This window comes from Dermacentor andersoni, chromosome 1, assembly GCF_023375885.2.
Source record: "Dermacentor andersoni chromosome 1, qqDerAnde1_hic_scaffold, whole genome shotgun sequence".
NCBI classification, from domain to species: Eukaryota; Metazoa; Arthropoda; class Arachnida; order Ixodida; family Ixodidae; genus Dermacentor; species Dermacentor andersoni.
In genome coordinates, this window is record NC_092814.1 from 62,509,850 (window position 1) to 62,531,901 (window position 22,052).

General features: G+C 41.4%; 1 protein-coding gene across 5 annotated transcripts in view; it reads left to right on the top strand.

Moving 5' to 3' along the window:
- The window catches only part of LOC126546183 (oxysterol-binding protein-related protein 6-like), a 157,768-nt gene that overhangs the window by 73,061 nt on the left and 62,655 nt on the right, over positions 1 to 22,052 (top strand). For all 5 annotated transcript variants that reach the window (XM_055061551.2, XM_050194324.3, XM_055061553.2 and 2 more), the window contains exons 4-6: positions 4,700 to 4,753; positions 4,832 to 4,945; positions 6,592 to 6,751. In XM_055061551.2, the coding sequence (XP_054917526.1) occupies positions 4,700 to 4,753; positions 4,832 to 4,945; positions 6,592 to 6,751 (328 nt within the window). The remainder of the gene's footprint in view (positions 1 to 4,699; positions 4,754 to 4,831; positions 4,946 to 6,591; positions 6,752 to 22,052) is intronic.

Sequence of the window (22,052 nt, forward strand, 5' to 3'; positions counted from 1 at the left end):
TGCCTCATAATCAAATGAATGTATAATGTGAGCCTAAGGGTTCCCCTATTTTGTGAATAGGACTGTGAGGTCCTGTTTACAGAATTGTGATATCAGTTTCATTGTAGGGTTACAAATTTGCAAACACAATGCATCAGAATTATTTTTTTTTCATTATTTGGGTGTTGTACAAATTATTAATAAAGTTCATGGCTTAAATTAATTCCCAGCAGTTCATAAAGTTTGACATTTTCCTTCAAAATGCAACAAATTTAATTCAAATCGGTTCATTTGTTGCATAATGAGAGGATTTCTGAATTCTGGATGTATTTGAATTGGGAAGGGTTTGAGCTAAAGCTTGCTCTTAATTGTGAACAAACTGAGATGATTGTGCCTAAGTGTGGGGGTTATGCCCACCTATAAGACAGAATTGTGATATGTTTCATTGTAGGGTAGCAAATTCGCAAACACGATGCGTCAGAATTATTATTCTTTTTTTCATATTTTGGGTGTTGTACAAGCTATTAAAAAGTTCATGGCTTAAATTAATTCCCAGCAGTTAATAAATTTGACTAGGCAGTCAGGTAATTAGCAGAAAGCTGCAGCAGCAAATGTAACTGAGCTTACCCATGTGGTGTGATATCAGGTCTTGATCATGTGAAATAACATGCCTGCACCTGTTTATGACCTGGTCTCTCATATACTCATAGCGAATAGGGCTATCTTGAATTCTGCAGATGCACTTTTCTGTACACTGTTTGACCGTCACAGGATGGTGGACCTGGTGCTAAAAGCGGAAAAAGAAATTTGAGTTGTAGGAGCTGGTGCCACCATCTCGGCCATCTTACCTTCTTCACTTCTTAATGCACTCCTCTTGCAACCCTCATCCTCCTTCATGCATCCCTCAGTTTCAACAGTGCTGTGAACATGAGGCTGGCCTTATTGTGTACTGTAACTTCAATTTTTGGGGTTGCCAGCTTAACAAACTTTTGTATATCTCTTATTAAACTTACCTGAGCATTAGGAAGTTAGGGAACAAGGACTGTCAATATCCAGAAAGGTGAACAGTTGGGGATGTGTTATTCAGAAAGAAAAAAAGTAAACAGCATGGTGTAATGCATAAACAAGGGACATGCATAGTGCTGGCCTACAAAATGATTTCTTGAAGAAAAAGTGGAGAAATATGTGCTTCTGTAATGAATAACTAAAAAAGCAGAACATGAAAACCTGAACAGGTTCAATAGTGTCATTGGGACAGATACAAGAAAAGTTCATTGACATGACTATTTGTCAGTAGTGTGTTGATGCACTTGTCTTACATTTTTCGGTTTAAGAATGCCTCATACTGCTTACTCTGACAAGTTTTCACGATATGGCTGCTTGCAGAAAGTGGGTTGCTGACATAATTTTGATTGAGCCAGATTGCTCAATGGTGATCCCTTTAGTGGGTTCATGTTTTCATGCAATCTATCATTTATATATACCTGCCTGTATGGCCTATGTAGTAGTTGTAGCATGAAAGAGGTAGTATATTGTAGACTGTTTCTGCAGTAATCAACTTGCTCACAAGCAAGCTTCTCGATACATCTGTGAAGTTAATTGTTTGTTTAGCCTGTTGAGTTTGTATCAAGAAGCATGCTTGTGAGCATGACGATTGCTTTTGAAACATGATTTGCAATGTGTACCTGGACTGAGTGAACACACTAATGCACTAAGGGATTGTTCTTCAGTAGATTGGCCAGCCATTGTCAAAATAGTGGTTCCATTGCACTCTTTGCAAGCTGCTGTATCATGAGACTCTACAGGCTTGGGCACCCAAAATCTGTGTAATCGCTTTATCCACAAGAACCAGTACAGTGGTGTCAAATGTGTGGGATGTTCATCTGCAAGAACCAATACAAAGGTGTCAGCACATCATCAATGAACCTTTGCAGTAAAGCGCTCTCATATCTGTCCCATTTATGTGCTCTGTTAGCATGTATAGTATGTTTTTAAAATTAATTCCGGTGCAAACGACATGCTCTCTCTCTCTCCCTTTTGCTTCAAGAAGCCAGGACATATTTCAGTGTATATTTCTATTTGCTCTTTTATTGTGCTGTTTGTCAACATTATCTGAATATTGTTGCTGAAGTTCTTGGTAGAAAGAAACTCATGTACAAGGCAGGCAGGATAGGGATTAGGTGGATTCACATTTTGACCAGACTACCACAAAGTTATGCATGTAATACTGCTGAGACTTCTTCCACGTTTTGATACATGAAAATTGCATTTTATATTACATATAGGTACCAAAGTTTCTTGTTCTTAAGCATACCATTAAAACTTGTATCTCTCTTAGAACGACAGAAAGCGGCGCTAGTTGGTAAGGATTCATAATGCAAAAAAGGGGCAGAGCGTGCAGACACGGACACAAGAGAAGTGTTGTCCACTTCTTTTGTGTCCATGTCTGCACGCCTTACCCCTTTCTTGCATATTGTATCTCTGTCCCTTTGTTCTTAAGTAGGGGTGTGCAAATAGTGATCTTTTAGAACCAATTGAATACGAATTGAATAGTGTCAGAAGTTAATTGGATATTGAATACTTTTCTAATAGTGTTCAAATAATAAGTAGACATTATCACAATTAGTATAAAACGATGTTCACATCCCATTATCTTAATGTCAGCAAGTTTCTGTCATTACATCGTTATGAAACATTTTTCTTATTAAAAGCACCAATAGAACATTAAAGGGCCCCTCATCAGGTCTGGCCATTTTGAGCTGACAAGCACAGTGCATACAGTGCATGCTCAAGATTGTGTGTGCTAAGAATTACGTTGCTGTGCGCCACAGAAAGAGCTGAAATTTCAAACTAAACACCGTTTGCCCTTCTCCTCGTGGGCGCCGTGCTCCAAGACGGGGAGGATGATATATATCAGCAAGCGCACCTACATACATGCACGGCCTCTGGATAAAAACAAAAGGCGGGGCCTGCCGCGTGCACCGAAAATGCTATCTTACACCGCGCCACCAGTTGGGGACTGTTGTGTGGGATCGGCATAGAAAATGCCTAAGGAACGCACATTGAACGATGTCACCCATGGAAACCTACACGTCCCGTCCCCGACTGCTAGTGCTGTATGGCGCAGCCAAGCGGCTCGAGAATGCAACTATGGCTGAGACACTCGCTCCCATTGCAGCCCCCCTGACGTGGCACGCCGCACCTTCCTTTCTTTTTTAACCAGCTGCCATGGTACATGTATATGCTGTGACGTAGCTCTGACACGGGACACTTTAATTATTCAAGGCAACATCTGTTATTTGTGTAAACTATTGCTTCAATAGATGAATTAAATTTTAGAGAAATAATAAAACACAAACCAAATGTCTGTGTGTTTTACTTCGCACCACAGCAAGAGAAATCGTTCACTTGCGCGCATGGACAACGAAACTATGTAATTTTCTACCGTGTTCCAGCATGCGATAATTTTTTTTGATCTGCGTGTGTCTGCCTGAGCGTTCGTATAGCACTGACTTATACTGCCAGTTAGGTGTTATTGTGCACAGCGTGCAAAATTGTGTGCTGCGCAAAACAGGACAAATGCAACAGCTCACCCGCGATAATGCCAGCAGAAGTGCGCCGCACAGCAAAAAAGCTCGAGAAAAAGAAAAGTAGATGGGGCCTGTGACGTATGCACCATGTGATCCACCTCCAGCTCTGGTATGGGAGAACGCAGGGAAGGTATTTTGCTTGCCGAGGCTGGACGGGGGCAATTGGAGAGAGTGTCTGTGTTGGCGATGACACTCGCCTCCTAAAATCATGGGTTTGTGCCACTGAAATATTTCAATCTCAGCTTTTAATGAACCAATTTCAGAAAGTCTTGCAGTAGAACGCTCCCTAGAAAGTACGCAACAACTTCCAGCATATAGCCAAAATTTGCTATGTGGCCTGGTGAGGCGCCCTAAGAGCAAGCCAGTAGTTTATTTGCATGTACAGGGCTGTTCAGAGAGTGGGAATGATCGCTGTACACCGTTTAAGATATGGCTACCTAAGTGTTGCCAGCCTGCTCCGCTGCACAAGTTCTCATGTTTTATGCCTATACTATGGCCATGGGGGTGAAAATTTACCGTACTTTTGCTCTAATGTCTAATTGGGCGCAGTTGAAGTTTTGAAATGTTAAAAAATTATTCGAAAAATATCTGCATTTACAAATAGTGACTATTCGATTCATTATTCAAAAGGTTAGAATATTTGTTCACCCCATTATTAAGTGAACAGAATGAATTATTTCTAGTAGTTGTATATAAGTGTAAACTTCCCTTATTTTACTTATTCTTATTTTTTTCATTTTGTGGCCACAAGATTACAAATCTTATGATATTGAAGATTGCATTATATGCAGGGTTTTATGGTACTAATGACTATTGCTTGCGTAGCAATCTGACTGCTGCAGTTAGTCTGTCATCTTGAGTTATGTTCATGGCCAGTGCTTTGTACAAGTCAGGCAGTGCCTCACTTCAGCTGACATCTACACTTATATAAACACTGTGTTGCCAATTGTGTTTTGCTGTGTAAAACATTGTTGCTTTGGTGCTCATTTTTTGCATCACTGCTAGGAGCTGGTTAGTTGGGGCTAACTTTTGAAGCATTCAGCTTCTGCGTTTGATCCCACTCATAGGTGAATCCATTTTGAGCATTTGCTTGCGTGCACACTACAAAGCTGTTTGGTGCCCTCTTGCAGCGGTTCTTTTGTGTTGAGAAGGGGATCCTAACATATGCAAAGTCTTCAACAGATGTGAGTACTCTCTGTTTGAATGTTGCTCTATTCAGGTTTTGCCTGTCATAGAGGACTAATAGGTTTTTCAAATTGCAGATGGCAAAAGGAAAAAATCATGGGTCAGTTGACCTTGGGCTTTCTGTAATTTCCACAAAAAGCAAAGGGCGGCGAATTGACATTGATGCTGAGGAATTTATTTATCATCTAAAGGTATGCCTGAATTCCCGTTTACTGTTTTTTTTTCTGCTTTGAAAAATTACACATGTTGCTGAGGAATGATAAGAAATCATATAAATAGTATGGCATTTGCAGACTTCTGACACTTTTTTGCATGGCCATTGTTGTATTGGCATAAAGGTGCCATAGTGTCAGCAGTGAGGCTCATGGGTCAGTTTTCTCATGTGCCAGTTTTGTTTGTTGTGGTTACTAAGAAATGTGGCAGAATTCCTTGAGGCATCTTTGTCATGGTAATTCTCATAACTGCATCGCTGTGGTCTACATATTTAGCTCTAAAGCTCATATAGTTGAAGTGTTTCTGAAATTAGAACAAACTTCTTGTTTTTTGGACTTAATAGTTCTTGTTCTTTTGCACTCTAAGTTTTAGGTTTTTGCGTGCCTCATAATCAAAAAGTTGTTTTGGCATCTAAAACCCCCATAATCTAATTTTAAGTTTTAGGTTTTTCTTTCACTGTGATGAACTTTTGAATCCTCAGAACTGAAATTAAATGATGTTTGTAATGTTCGCGTAAGAACTGTCAGTTTCTGCGATTTTTGATAATGAAGTTGCTGTATCACAACGTAGAAGTAACGGTTGTAGGCAAAAAATAGTTTTGTAGTGTCAAAAACTTAATTACAGGTGGCATGTGTAGGTAGTGAAGCAATTCTGCTGTTTTACAAAGCCCCTAGTGCATATACTTTCGCTCATGAGTGTTCAACTGACAGATGCATGCTTGTGGCATGTAGTTCTGCTTGAAAACCTAGGAAGACATTGTATGTAGCTAATAGTAATGAGAAGTTGGAGATTGATGTAATGATTAAGTGTAATGAACATTGATATATAAAATATTAGTTTCAAGTTCATTTAGATTATGTGAGTAGCGATATTTCACACTTGAATATTTGTGTAATAATGTTTGCAATATGTTGCATTTTAGCATAGTGGGATGCACACTCGGCTAAGAACACTACCCTTCCCAAGTGCTTAAACCTGTGGGGGTGTGCATTGCGGCAATGGGTAACGCATCATGCTATGCAAAACGTCATAGAAAATGTACAGTGAACTGCCCTGAATGGCCAGATACATGCACACTGGGGCAGCTGGGTTTCCTTTGATGAGGCTGTCTGCGTGAATATCACAGTAGCAAATAGAGCTGTTGAACTGCCTTGTGTTGTTGCCTCCCTTATCTCCTTGTCAGTTTGTTTTCTCGCATACCTGTGTCCTTTACTGTGCAGGTGTGTCCTTTCCTGTGCATTCTTTATAAGACATTGGGAAGTTGGCTTCACGAAGCTCAGTCACATGATTGTTGGATTCTTGGCAGTTTTGAAGTATGAAAATTGGAAAACTATCATGTCATAGTTGGAGCAGAGTTCCAGATATGTGTGTGGTGCTTTCTTGAGTTTGTAATTACATAAAGAAATCTTGCACTCTTCTGACATATGATATTTCAGCATTAGCAATTATTCTTTCTAGGCCACCACTGTACCTGTGGGGTGAACAATCTTTAGAGCTTCTGTTCTAGTACAAGTGTTGTTCCATTTCAATATCTTTGTAGGTCTCACAGAGCACAGGATAACAGTGGGTAAAAGTGTCAGTTTTAAGCACTAAGTTGTCTAATAGAGTCCTGCTGTGTGTGCAGGTAAAAAATCAAGCACAGTTCCAGCAGTGGGTGTCTCAGCTGCAGCACCACAGGCTCTACCGACAGCATGAAATTACCTTTGGTAGCCGGGAGGCACCCAAGATGACCTCTCCTGCTGCCGAGGATTCTGGTGCTGTTCCAGGGGGCAATGGACCATCAGGTGCGTTGACCCTTTGCAAGTGCCCCCTAAATGAACCTCCAACTTGCCGTCGCCACCACTGCTACCGTGAGCTGATGCTGAGCGCACGCACTTGCACCCAAGCATGCTTCGCTGGCTCAGTCCTGGGCACGCAGGGATTCAACACATGCAAGTGCTCCAAGATGGCAGCAAAGGAGAGTGCAGCCAGTGAGAATCCACAAGTGAACGTTGCAGTCCCATCAGATGTTCCTTTAACAAGCACGAATGCCAGAGATCTCGTGACTTTAAAGAAGGAAGTAGCTGAAGATGTAAGGAATGCTGATGAAAATTTATTGGCTGAAGTTGTATGTAAAGGATCAAAAGAGAGGTTGTTGGCTGTAGGCACAAGTGAAAGTGCTTCAAAGATGTTTGTTGATGCACATAATGGCACAGAGCTGAAAATTGCTGCAGATGAAGTTGTCGAAAGTGTCGGTGCTGGGCGACGTGCCACAACTTGTGGCATTGACACAAACACATTGGTAGTGACATTTTATCCTGCACTTGGTAGTAACTACACCAACTCTTTGACATGTGACATATCATCTGAAGAGATGCTACCTACTCATGGATTTGATGAGCACACATGCAAAGGAGCAAATGTGGTTGACTTTACCAGTAAGAGAGAAAGTGAGAGACGTATGGGGGAAGGAGAGCTGCCCACTGTCTGTTTGAATTCTTTGGCTGCCCGTCATGACAGGAACTTCAATGGCCTGCAGACGTTAAGGCAAGGAACTGATGTTGGTGTTAATACTGATTCAGATGGTGAGACCATTGAAACAGAGCATAATACAAGAGTTAAAATTATGGGACACACTCATCCACGCATGCTTTTAAAAGGACGTATAAAACGAAGTGCACCCCTTCCTCAAGTTATTGTGGACACATTGTCTACAGACAGGTCAGCCTTGACACATCCTGAAAGTGTTGACCAGCTGGCAACTTTGAAGCAGTGTGACAATAGTGGACCGTGTTTGATTGACTCTGGATGTGGAATACAGCGTGATCTTGAGCCAGACCTAGAACAGCCACAAGGCGCATCATCAGATGTTAAAGCAGAAAATTTGCCTAATTGCCAGCTTCCTGAATCTGTGTTAACATCACCAGTCTTTACTTTGCCTCCTAATCATACAGGTAATGATCCTACATCTAGTGTTGAAGGGGAAAAAGATACTTCAACCAACGTGGAATGCCTTAGTTTTAACTACACTTGTCCTAAATATGGAGACAATCAGCAGACTGTGCCTCATTTATCATTCCGGACAATCCAAGACAGTGATACAGCTGGACAGGATCTCGCCTCCTCTTTTGAGTCAAGGTGGTTTCATGAGCTAGCGCAGCCTAGGACTTGGCCATGTGTTGATGGCAGTACAGGGAGGCTGAATAAAGGGTCTTGTTGCAAGCAGGCAGAGTTGGGTTTAGACTGGCTTTTAGCTACTGTAGAATCAAGTGATGATTCTATAGAAGGCGTTCATCCTGTGCCAGTAAGTTCAGATGTGGCACTTCCTGCAGTTCCAGATGCTGCTGGTCATATTTTTGGGTTGTCACATAGTGGCATGGTGGCAGAGAGCCAGCAATCTGGCCAGAGTTCTACCCAGTACTGCACTGCATTGCCCGAACAAACTGGTTCAGAGCTTAGAGACACTCTACAAACATTTCTGTTTTTGCATTCTGATAGCAGCTTCTATGTTAACCTGCAGCATTCACCCAGTGAAATTCCGAAGTTTAAGCACAGTGAATTTGGAAGTTGCCAAACTGCTAATAAAAGCAGTGAGCACTCTGGGGAAATGTTATCTTAAGCTACCTATGTTTGCTATGGCACACATTCTAGTCCTGTGTAACATTCTTTTTTACTCACCTCCATCCGTGAAATAAATGATCCATTTACCTTGTTTTTCTTTTCAAAAACTGGTTCCTACTTGTTTCCGTTGTGTTTTCATACACTACTAAATCATTAGGGGGAAAGAACATGGCCAAAAGTATCATGTACACAGCTTCTATGGTAACCATGGCAGCCAGGAAAGGAGCCTGTGCATGTGAAGAAAGTACACATTAGTGGAAGCTCAAGGTGCACGAAGTCTCATGAATGCTGTTATTCGTTTGGACAAAAATTAAGTTTGAGGATTGAAGTTGAGGCCTTTTTCTGGCTCATTTGTTACTGAAAACATTTTGTGGGTCACTGGTACATTGATACTTGTGCACTTGAAATGACAGGTGTGCATTGTGTGCCACTCTGGTGACTGAAGTTATGTGAACGAGACTCTTTTGCTCACCTGCCTACGTTAGCTTGTTCAACAACACAGGCAGGACATCTTGTGTTTGCAGACATATAGTTAAGGGTATATGTTGTCATCCCATCAGGACATTCTCAGCATGTGATGTGAATCGTGTGTTAATGCAAATCAAAATTTTTCCCAGGTGCCAAGTGCTGTTGATATGATTCATTTATTGCCTCTTGAGTACAATCTGGTGACTTCATTCATAAGCATGCATCGAACCTTTCTCCACAGTTTATTGGTCACTGGATTTATGACCAGATGACCAGAGCTGTAGCTGGGCTATGTGGTAGGGCTCCTGTTGCCGCATGACTGCTGGCACTATGAAGCTCTACTAAGTAAGTAGTGTCGTTTTTGAACTCTGGAACCTTGTAGAATTTCTATTTCTACACTATAGGAACTCTTCTACACAGTGCAGACACAGCTCTGGTATTGGGTGTAGTACAGTGGAGTCTCGTTTATTCAAACCCACTCAATTCAAACTTCTGGTTTACTTGAACTGACACGGTCCTGTTAAAATATGTGTACAGTAGACTTCCACTAATTTGACTCTGGTTAATTCAATTTTTTTGGTTAATTCGATCCCAACCGGAAGTCCTGGCTGCTACCCATGCATTTCTGTGGGCTCAAACTTTTGTTACAATTAAACCTCGATATAACGAACTTCAGCATAACGAAATTCTCGATATAACAAATAACCTGGATATAACTGCAATTTAACTTTTTATAACCTCTTGTCCATAGAACACCATGTATTTAAAACCTCAATATAATGAAGTGTGTTTGTATGCGATTTCAATTTAACTAAATTTCACTGCCGCCGCAAAGGAATGCCGAGACAATAAATGGAAACTTCTGCGGACGCAGATGGTCAAATGATTGAATTACAGATGCTGCTTGCTAACGCACCTCTCAAATCCGCCGGGAGCCGTATCATGTTCCGTATAAAGTAAGGGCGAGCCAAAAAGGATGGTGGCTTCACGAATGACACCTTCCCGCGCGAGTAAAGGGAAAGAGATGGAGGGGAGTGAGCTCACGGTAACGCGATCAAGCACACGCGATGGGGGCGGGGGGTAAGTTGGTGCGTGTCTAGGCCGTGGCTGCGCGTGGCTGTAAGCGCGGCTGAACGCATACGCAGCCGCGCACCCTGCCTTAGAGGTATCTGTCGTATGTGCAAAGAGTGGGTGTGCCGAGACGGCGTGGCAACATGTGAGCTGTCTTCCTGAGCGTTTAGTATTGGAGATTGCGTAATTTCGAATTTCGGTGACCCGTTGGAGCGAGAGACAGACGAAGCTATCGCCCCACGCTGCCGACGCTTTTCCTGATAATGTCGTCCCAGTGCGGGCGACGCTATCAACCGCGGGGGCGGAGTGCACGCCAAAGCGTGGCTGGCTTCGCTTAAGTCGTACCGCCGATGTGAGGATATGGTCGGCGTACGTGGATTGAAACAGTATCGTTCGTTGCAGACTCACAAATTTATCAAAATGAATTGTTTTCTCATTCAAATTTGCTTTTTTCGATTGCCCGATACCCGCCGTGGTAGCTTAGTAGCTATGGTGTTGGACTGCTAAGCATGAGGTCGCGGGATCGAATCCTGGCCACGGCGGCCGCATTTCGATGGGGGCGAAAACACCCGTCTACTTATATTTATGCGTGCGTTAAAGAACCCTAGGTGGTCAAAATTTCCGGAGTCCCATATTCAGATTGTGGTTTTGGTATGTAAAACCCCATACTTTATAACTTTTAGGATTTAATTTAATTAGTTTTTTTGCGATTGCCCGATAATTCGGAAAATTCTGCGGCCGCTTTCTGTGTATCAATGTTTAACTGTATTTAGTTCCTGAAATTGGCCTTCGCCGGATCATTCGAACTTGACCAGTCAGCATGCATGCACCTGCCTCCTTTGGTGACGCCAATCGCCATTCCTTGAGCGGCAGCATATCTCAGCGGAGCTTAAGAAACGGTGAATGCGTTTAACACACGTAATCTCTCGTCGAAAACGCCAATTTTTGGCCTTCCAAAGCAAGATTTTGAATCAGTAACGATAGCTCACAATGTTTGATTACGGTATTTACCCGATTCTAGCACGCACGACTCCCCCCCCCCCCCCTTTTCCTCCCAAGAAAATTGGGCCGGAAATGGCCTGCGTAGTGCAATCGAACACGAAACCAAAACCGTGTTCGCGGCGTTTGAGTGCTTTACCGCATAATACTCCTTTATTGAGGTGAAGCTGACTTCAAAAATAACCGTGCGGCGAAGCTGACTTGAGAAAAATGCCCGCCCTTGGTGAGATCTTTGCCCATTTTTCTTGCTAAAAAATGTGGTGCGCGTTAGATTTCTCCTTTCTTTGGGAGCTTTTATATCACTTCTGCGTTAGTCTTCTACTTTGAACACATAGAAGGCGGGCGTGCATTTGATTTGGGGGCATGTTAGAATTGGGCAACCACTGCCAAATGAATCAGTGGTGGGTTTTGGCGTTTCTTCTGCATCTTTATTCGACCAGCCAGATAATTCTATCAATTTTGTCCTTTCTGTCAGGGTAGAACTAACGAAAGTCAACTGCATTTCAGTGTGCGACAACACCCGGTAGTTCGAATACATAAGCGTTTGCGGTGGTTAATACAAACATGCCGCACTGCTGGCTGTGCTCAGCAGCGCGCCAACTCGCGTGACAGGGCTTCAGACTCAACAGTGCGACTACGCACTGGCTGCTGCTCCCGTCTCCCGTTGCAAGTACCCTAGTTTTACACATATAACCTAACCTGAACCAAATATTCAAAAAATTTAGCAGGTAAGTCGGGTGCAGGTTACATGTGAATTTTGCCTTGTGGTGCGGCTTCACGGTAGCACATGCCCTGCTGCTGTGAAGCCACACTTTAAGAACTCGTCACTCGTGTTACATGTGCCGCCCAACGCAGCGCTGCCCATAAGGCCACCATTCTATGAGCTTCCTTTAATTCGAACAAGTTTTCGAACCCCTTCGAGTTCGAATTATCGAGATTCAACTCTGCTGCGTAGTAGGCTCCTTGAAGGTGAACATGGAGATCCATGAAAATGTGTTTATCTTATCAAAAGTTCATCTTAACAGAAGTTTACTGAATCTGCAGGAACTAAGTCAAAGCCCTCAGGTTGTTCAGCATAGCAGAGAATTTAGCCTACATTTAAGGAAATGTACGGTATACAGTACATTTGACACAAGCGGTACCTACCTAGGTCTTTTGTTTTCCTTTTTTTGTTATAGAAGTTGCACATGGTATTGTGAAAGATGTAGATATACCGTGTGTCCCAGCTAACGTTATCTAAGCTGTTCAACAAAAATAAAAAGATTTAAAAACACGGTACGATAAAACATATGGTGTTTGATCGTCGGAGGTCTGAAGGTGGATCACCGTAGGCCTTAAGATCTTGCACCGTGTTTTCTTAATCTTTTTTTTTTTAATTGAACAGCTTGGCTAGCGTTAGCTGGGGAAACCTATTTAGTGGCCTCACTGTGGTGCTGCAGTGATTGCATATGCTTTTAAAAATTCTGCTGTACTACTGTTCCTAATGCATTCTGATCTGCAGATTCTAGTATGTAAAAATGCTGCCTAGTACTGATACGTCAGCACATTAAAAGATTCACCAATAACTGAAATCAACAGTGTCTTACTTTGGCATCTCTCTTGGCATGTAAAGTCACCGTCATGCTTAACCTGGATGTGCCTTAAGTACCTTTTTGCTTCTCCTGTGGAGGGTGCTAGGGATTTCTGGTTGGGGTGTCTTGAATGTGCTCGCTTAATGTGTCTTCCTTCTAAACCATTCAATGTTTGCTCTTTACATCCCATGTTTGTTAAAGTTAAGCCACTATAGGTCCATTAGCAACTATAGTTTTCATCGTTCGGGCTAGTCTGACAGCGGCTGTACATTGTATTTCAAAAAAAATTATAAAAGGCAGCCAGTCAGCACTGGTAACTGCCTGCTGGCCTTTTATGTTATTTCAAAAGGGTGTACATGCTTTGGGGTCAGGCCCTGCTTTAACATTTGTTGCCAGACAGATGGTCTGTGTAACCAAAAGGCACTTCTTTTATTTTGTCATTATATTAGTAGTGGGGAGCTCTTGTAGTTTGCAGTTTTCTTTTCATAAAAGACACTACGGTAATTTTGTTTGTTTTGTTCAGTTACCTTCTGACTACTTGTTGGGTTTGTTGGTTCATACTGTACTGAGACGTCTGAGCCTAAATTTGTAGGTGAAGACAAAGTAATGAGCAAACAGGACAAACAAGACAAAATAAATAAATGGGGAGCATTTGTCCTGCTTACTCATATTTACTTTTGTGCTGGTGTTCAAATTTGATCTCATTGACCTTCATCGTTCAGTTAACCTTTTCCGAGGGAATAAGATGCACTAATATTGCTAGCCATTTTTATTATCCAGTTGTTATCCTGGCCAACCAAGTGCAACACATAGGTTACTCACAACTGTTCAACAATTGCAAAAGTAATGATACAATGACCTTTTAAAGCATGTAACTCATGCCAAAGCTTGGCTTTTCACTACTTGTATTATTGCAAACTCGCTGTGATGAGTAGGATATGGAAAGGGTCAAGAGTGCTTAGTTATAAGTAACTTTTAGCAATATGTACTTTTGTGTGGCGCATTGTCCAGTGGACATTGTAGCAAAGGGCATTCCTTGATGTCACACTGTTTGATTCCCATCCTGTCAGTGCAATTTGATGTGAAAATAAAGCTGACAAGAAGTGCATCTGCACGCCGGTTTCTTTCTTCATGCCAGCTTTTACTGTGTTAGGCCAGTCTGGGATAATCTTTTTTAACCATTTGAAACTACCATGCCCTAGCTGTACACGTCTTAGCTGTTTGTACCGATATCGCCAGCGTGTAAGCCCTAATTTCTGCTTTCTACTCTCCCGAGAAAAGTCGCACTCATCAAATCAGTTCGTGTCGTGCATTTGAATCTTGATGCTTGAGCATATTCTTCAATGCTTTTATTTCTTTTCGCTATAATCTGTTCAGATAATTAAGTTTGTGCCTTCGACATGTGTTAAAGAGGGCCTCTTTCGTGATGGTGTTTTTCAATAATACTTCTGATGAATATTAGAGGTGAACCACATATGTAATATATTTTTTAAATCAGAATATAAGTTCAAAATTTACCAGAATAAAAAAATTGATGAAATTTTGTACACTTTTTTAAAATAAAAGCTTAAGATAAAATGGGTAATAAATCTGATACATTTACTTTTCTATTCTTTTCACCCTTCATCATTGGCTCATCTGCACCCACGCCACTGTTGCCATGATCTGTCAGTGAACATGATGGAGATAAGAAAAGAAGAATGGAAAATGAGATGGTTCATTACAAAATACGGCCACTGCACATGTTGGGATATACCTGGAAGGGATTTTTCCACAGTACGACTCCTGTGCAAACAGCAGGATTTTAGTTGTCCTATAACTAATTACATGGATATTGTAATGGTGTCAGATACTTCTAGCTTTTTGTTTGTTCTTCTGCAGCTTCACTGTTCTGGAAGCTGAATTTGAAAGTGCTTTTGAAGTTAAAGCATGCCTCCATGTGAAACAAAATCAAATAGCGAATGACTACTACAATAAGTGAAAGAGCCTGAAATGTGTCTGTCAGTTATATTTAACAGACATAGACCTATTTATCAATCACACATGGTGAACCATTGGGGCCCAAAAATTATTTAAATTTGCGTTTATTTCTTGCAACTATATAAAATCTCAACATGATACAGGGACAAAAGGCAATGAGTGCCTCACAGAAGCCCCGAATCCCACCCAGCAGCACCAGTATAGCGCACATAAAAAATGCGCGTTTGCTACAAAGAATTGTACTTGATGCTTAAGTCTACAGTATAAATATATGTAGGTTATATGCAACGAAGTATGGTCAACATAAGTAACTTTGAATATTCGCAAGAAAAAAAGGCAACGGATGTGTGCAACCTTGGGAGAACTACAACCCGATTTCCAGTGAAGCTGTTTCTTTCAAATAATTGCAGTAAAACTTATTTTCTTGTAATTACTTCACATATTAAAAAGTAGCCAATACACACACACACACACACACACACACACACGCACACGCACACGCACACACACACAGTTCCATTTCCCGCAAGTAATGCTTTGGAGCACTTCTTGTTGGGAATTTTTAAAAAGCCAGTAATTCATCAATACACATGTTACTTCGCCATAATATTTACCATGGTGTCCTTCCCCCCCCTTCCCCCTCCCAATTCAATTTCTGCTAGATTTGATATCGGCTGAATTCCCAGTTCTCCCAGGGCAACGGGGTAAATTCTCTGTTCGCGAAACACGTTCATAAAGCGCCATATTGCTTGCACGAGTAATTTACTGCAAATGCCATAATTAGTTCCCTGTCTTTGAAGTTTACCTACATATTGCCCTTAACATGCCCTTTATTTTCGCCAATTGTAAACAAGATGTCTTGTTTAGTTTACCGAAGTGTTATGACGCCTGAAAATAGGGAAAGAAAAACGACGAATTATTTGTAATGCTTCTAACTAAACCTGCAACATAAAAATTTGGTCGCTCATTGAACTTACCATGTCCCCATGTCCACTTTCCATAAAATATAAACCTGTTGTAACCTACAGCTATGCCGGGACACTGGGAAGCATATCTAATAGCGGCCATATCACACGCTTTAACACTTCAATAAGATTTTTTTTAAGGCTATGTCTGATCAAACCGCATTTAACTTCGCACAAATTTTCCATATTGTACAACCAATTTTCGCTAAATTTGGTCTTGGTAGCTTTTATAGTTCTGCCAGGGCAGCAGGCTCAATTCTCTTGCGCTCGTTAAGCATGCTCATAACCCCCTAGAGTGCTTGCATATGTAATTTATTGTGAAAGCCCCAATTACCCATGTATATTGAACTTCACCTACACTACACCCATTAATTTGCCCTTACAGTCATCAAACATAATGAATCTGCCTCCATTATTTCAGTGAGGGCACCAGGCAAAACTAATATATCGTGCATAAAAAACTAAAAAGAGAAAGGTGAGGGTTCAATAATTACTCTTAATGCTTTAAATAAGCCAGAAATGTTAACACTACGCAACACATTGCACTTAAAATGCTGCCTATCCCTTAAAAGTATAAGATAACTGAAACCCAGAGTTATCTTGGGACACTAGAAAGTCTAGCTAATACCAGCAGCATGATATTTTCGAACACTTGCTTACAATTTTATTAATGTTGCATTTGATCACCGTGCATTTACCATCGCATATAAACTTGGCGCATTGTTCCCTTTATGTTCGCAAAATTTGACCTTGGTTTTAGCTGTAATTGTGTCAGCCTAATACAGACTAATAATGCTATGGACCACTTGCATATGTATTCTTCTAGAAAATGCGCATTTAAGCCACCCAAAACATTGCCTACACATTGACCATACCATGCCCCTAATTTTCCCCTGATATAAACAAGATGCCTTGTTTAGCTGACTGTGGACACCGGAGAAACAAACTACGAATCTCGTATGATGCATGAAAACACATGTGAAAGTGAGGGTTTAGTAATTATCTGCAACACTTGCATTTAAAGCAGGAAAGTGAAAGTTTTACAGCATTTGATAATCCCACAATTTCATGCCCTAAGGCACACCAGTCGTTGGGCACGGCTGATTATAATACTTAATCCGGACCTACGCCTCGCCAGCAGGTTAAACGTTCCAAGCTGATTGTGTTTTCGAATACGAAACAGTGGTCCCAAAAAAACTGGGTGTGATGCAAATTGCGCAAGCTGACATTTTTTATGACAGGAGCTGCCCAGCGCCAGGCGTTCCTCGTAACTCGGGTGTGTATGGTCGATTCCGTGCGTCGTAAGCTACAGGGCGTCCCGAAAAGGCACAAAAGACAATCCTCGCTGTCCAAGCTGGGGATGCGTAGTAAAGTATTACTTATGTGGTCACTCTATTAGGAGAGACAGCTGTAGTTTGGTTGTACATTCCAGCTTGCAGTCGAAAGTGCCCACTTTCAAAAGGGGGGGGGGGTGAAAATAATGTATTTTGGCCACCCCCACTTTTGAAAATGGGGGAACAAGTGCCTCCCTTCCCCCCCCCCCCTCCCAGTAGATATGCCTATGGTCACAGAAAAAATATGTTTGACAATGTTATAGGAGCCTTTTTGCTATATTTTGCACAGTTTTAGAGGTAGTACTCGCAAGATCTTGAGAGATGACAGCTGTCCTCGGCCATCTTTGAGCTTGGGTTGATTGTTTTGTTTCTGATATTTACCATCTTAAAATGTTCGCTTTAAAAAAAATTCAGCATTCACATAGTGTGCTGATGTGTAACATAGGTTATGTGTGCAGTAAATATCGTGCTTTTTATGCAAAGCAAGAATTAGGCAAGCGTACAGTCAATAAGGACATTAAAGCATTCTTTTAAGCCCTTTCATGTTCTCTATTTTCTGCCATTGCGACTAGAAAAAAAAAACACAAACACACATACACACACATGCATACTCGCGTGCAGTTTGCTTGATTGCGTGATGTTTTGGTATACAGTGCACAGATATATTAAAAATATTACTGCTATACACGATTTTGTGGCAACTTCTTTCTGAGTGGCATTTGGCTTGTAAGGCAAAGTGGACTCGTCAGTTTGAAACTTTCATTTGCTGACATCCCATCTGTGGTCACACAGACCTTGAAAGTAGGTTGACTTTGGGAAATAGAAGCTTTATGAAGGTGGTCACATTGGCTGTTGCCCATCTGCACTGTCAGCACTATCTGCCAATCATTAATGGCAGTTGACACAGGAAAGATGCACATTCTTAGCTGATGTTAGGTTATCAGAAGGGGCAGTTCTTGTTGACCAGCTGTCTATGTATTAGATCTGTGTACCTACAGTCCGAATCAAAGAATATTTGTGTGTTGGCAAACATCTTGTGACTGAATTCATGCAAAATGGCTTAGACTGCTAGTTATGCACCTGGCCACATGCGACGTCTGCATGCTGCCACATTGCAATGATGTGATAAGGAGCATGACTGAGCAAAATGTGCTAAGGAAATTACTGGCTGCTGGGAAAGTATGATGCAGTAATATTGCTTTTTCTCCTTAGGTTCTTAGGTTCAGATTGTCTGACTTTCATCTGTGGCTAAAAGATTTGTTGAAAATATAGGTATGGTGATAGTACTTTGCCAATGCATTGAGCTTTATTGATGCTTGCCTGTACAATTTAGGGAAGCTTGTACAGTGTGTAAAATACATTGAAACATGGAGTTAAATAAGGACTACCTCAGTGTCTTCGCACAAAATCAATCTTCTTGGAGCTTTTTCCTGTCACTGTGCATGCTCCTATTTGTTTCCACATGAAGGAGGGTTTGAAGAAAATTCGTGCCTGGTTCGGTGTTTCATTGCCAGAGAACTTTGTGGTCAATGGAGGGTACATTTAAGAAAACCAAGAACTCCTCCAGCATTTCTTCACTGAGTGAATTCTCATACTGAAGGTGTAAAAGCTTGCTTCTTATCTTTATGTTAGGTGATAAATGAGCATCTATCGCAGTTATATTTTCAGGAGCATGCAGATCTCTAAGTAATGCGTGTGGGGCTATGGGCTAACATGCCTGGCACCAGCTAGCTAAGGTCTAAGAAGATGCGTAACCTGTCTCCACTCCACAACACACACTAAAGAGGCGCCGCGGTGGGTTCACCGACTTGCTGGCAAGGCGTAGAGGTGATGCCAGCTGTGGTACAAACAAAAAGGGGTTTATTCCCTGTTATGTATAAAAGGAGTGTACAATACAAGGGTAACGGCACAGTGGTGGCAGTCCCGGACTATGGGCAAAAGCTCCCTGGAAGTCTGCTCAGCCACATAGACTCTCCTGAGCTAGGTTCGCCGCACAAAAGTTGGCTGCCTTGCTCAGAGGTGCACGGGACCAAGTAGGTCCGCACATCTGCCAGCCAAGAGCACCGAAGGTGAATCTGGCGGGTGAAGGCGCCTACGCACCTTGGATGCTGAAGGAGAGAGATACTCAAGAGAGGGTGAGAGGGGCCCACTCCTCAGGCACTGTTTGTATGTGCAGCAGATGGCCTAATGTGAGCACCACATACAAGTAGCTGGCTGCACGTGGCGCTGGTGCAAGTGGCCGCGGGGAATGTTCGCTATTCAATATAAGGCTGCAATGGCGTGTTCTCCGCCATCGCGCAAGACACACATGAACTGGAGACGGGGGTCGAAGACGTCCCCACACGGGTCAGCATTTATTCTGTTTTCTACAGTTTCATAGTGAGTGTGTAGTTGCATGCTTCACAGAGCTTTGCGACAGTGCATCCCTTGCTGTCTCTAAACTGCAATGAATGAACATTGTTCATGGTGTGAATGAATGTGGTGACCATCTTGGCTTTTCATTGTAGAGCAGTGTGTTTTCCTCTGTGGTACAAATGTGCTCGTCCACTTTTCAGGGGAGGGGCAATTTCTGGAAAACTAAAGGCATGCTCCATCTATTTTGTATAAATGTTCCAGAAATGTCAGTTTTCTTCACAATTAGCATTTAGGTCAACAGAGGTCAGCATGTAGTGGTTGTTCACCTTAGGCAGCAACCTTCCTTTTTAAGAGGCGCAATCAACATCGGCCTGGAATTTTTACTCTCTGTTGCATCTTTGTATCAGTATTCTTTCCCTTCGCAGTGTGGATTTTGCTGTTCCATACTGACATACAGCTTTGCCAAGTAAGCAAGCGTTCATGCCACATATTGCCTACTTGAGTAGAATTTTTCGTTGCCAGCTCAAGTGCTTTTCAAAACACACAAGCCTTTCATATATAGAACTGTTTGTTCGAGGTTTATGTAAACAGCCCGAAACTTATGAAGCAGATACAAGAAAGATAGCTAACCTGCCATGATTTTGGCTCAAGAGTCTTATCATCCACCACTCGGCTGCCAGGTGATACTATTGATAACATGGGTGGAGTGTCGCTCAAACCAATTACGAATAGCGAAAGGCAAGAAAAGGCATTAGCATCGAAAAAGGCATTGCTACACGATAGCAGCCTAAGTCAGTGTTACTCTTGTCACATATGAGGGGAAGCATGCTAAGGTTAAAAAGGAATTGTTCTTAACTAATATATGCGGGAGGACTGCTAAGTACAGACGGCAATCTTTAGTACTCCAATATATGTGCCAGATGGGTTTCTGCAGAACATCTTGGAACAAGAGAACATAAGAAAATTCATAAGTTTCTTTAAAAAAAATCAGAGAATGCTTTTGTGATAAGACACAGTCCTTGGTTTCAAAATCTATGTGTTGTTACATGAACAGGTTTTTTCACTCATAGTCAAATAGATAGATCATTTAATTATTAACAGTGCATGAAAGTGCTCTGGTGGATGATCAGGCCAACTGACATGGAACGTCTTTCCCATGAAAGGCTACAGAAATGTGAGGCATGGTGAGTACATACAGTCGAACCCGGATATATCGAATCTGAAGAGGATTACAAAAAAGTTTGATATACTATATGTATAGGCAATTCGATATATAAAATAATATTATACAAAATTTTTTTAGGGTGTTTTACAGCTGTTCGTTCTACACAATAATTCGTTATATGTGGGTTCGATATATCCGGGTTCGACTGTGGTAGCATATCGGTAGCACATGTAGGTTGTGAGTCAGCAGGAGAGGGAGTAGAGAAAAATGTCTGTCCAGCTTCTCTTGTGTTTGCAATATTGTCATCCTGATCTTCAACGGAAGAATAAAACTGCACATTAAGAGCAAGCTGTATATCATTTCTAGAACTACTGATGCGTATAGCCTCGTGTCTCGTGATGTTATTTCTCATTACAATAGCTTCACTTTTCCATGTGCTTGGCACATGTGTTTCACTCATCTGCATTGGCATGTTTGAAGGCTGAAATGAAAGCATTGGTGTCCCACCAAAATTTTCTACATGTTTACACTGCTGACACAGTATGATGCTGCCATCTATGATCAGTGTGTGAAACTTATAGGATGAGCCCTACTTGGTCGCAATTCTTGGTAGGACCGGGCTGACAATCTTTTAGCTTCTGTGAAACATGGAAGGGGTTAGTCTGTTATGTTGCCAGAGCATTACATGTCTGATATACTAAAAAGGAAAAGGCTTAATATTTTGTTGGCAGAATGTAAAATGTTCATTTGAGAGCGGGATTTATGCACTTCAAATTTCAGTTTTACACAGATTATAGGTCTTCATGTCCTTGAAAAAATTTGGGAGTTTCAGTTTTTTTTTTTGTGGGGGTAGTGCTGTTTTGGCTTATATTTTGTTGCATGTGTTAACGTATGTAGCAACCAATGTAAATAAAGTTGCTATTGTCTGTTTCATTTTTAAAACAATCTCACATTAATACAGTGCTATTGTTGTTCATGTGAAAGCAGTTTCCGCTTTGCTGTTGAGGTTAAAAACCATGGTTTTCTTTCAGTTTGTGTCCGTGTAAGTACTTGGGTGTTACTTTGTACATTCTCATCTGTCTTTTATTATCTAAGACTGAATTATTCCTTCTCCAGCCTGATGGAATACCAAAGTTAAGGCAAAGCTAGACATGTTGATAGCAACAAATGAAACAAGCAGTTATGATAACATTGTTGGAAAATAAGCTGCTTTGTGAAAATTGTGTAATAATTTTTCAGTGCTTAGAAGCTTACTACTCTGATGTGCAAATCAGCATTTCATTAAACCTTGTTAAAAAGAAAATTGGCTACACTAAAGATATGCAAGCAAATGTACATATCAGTGCACGAGATGTCTTTGTAGTCTAGACAACTGAATCATTTGAGACATGATTGTGTGCAATGGATTTTGGTCTCTCTCTCTCATATATATATATATATATATATATATATATATATATATATATATATAATTTCTTTGTATATGGCTCATGCAGTAGTAAGTGGAAACCAAAGAAAAACACTTAATCAAAAGGTATTCTTTCTAAGCTTTATTAGTTCTCCAAGGGGTGTGGGCA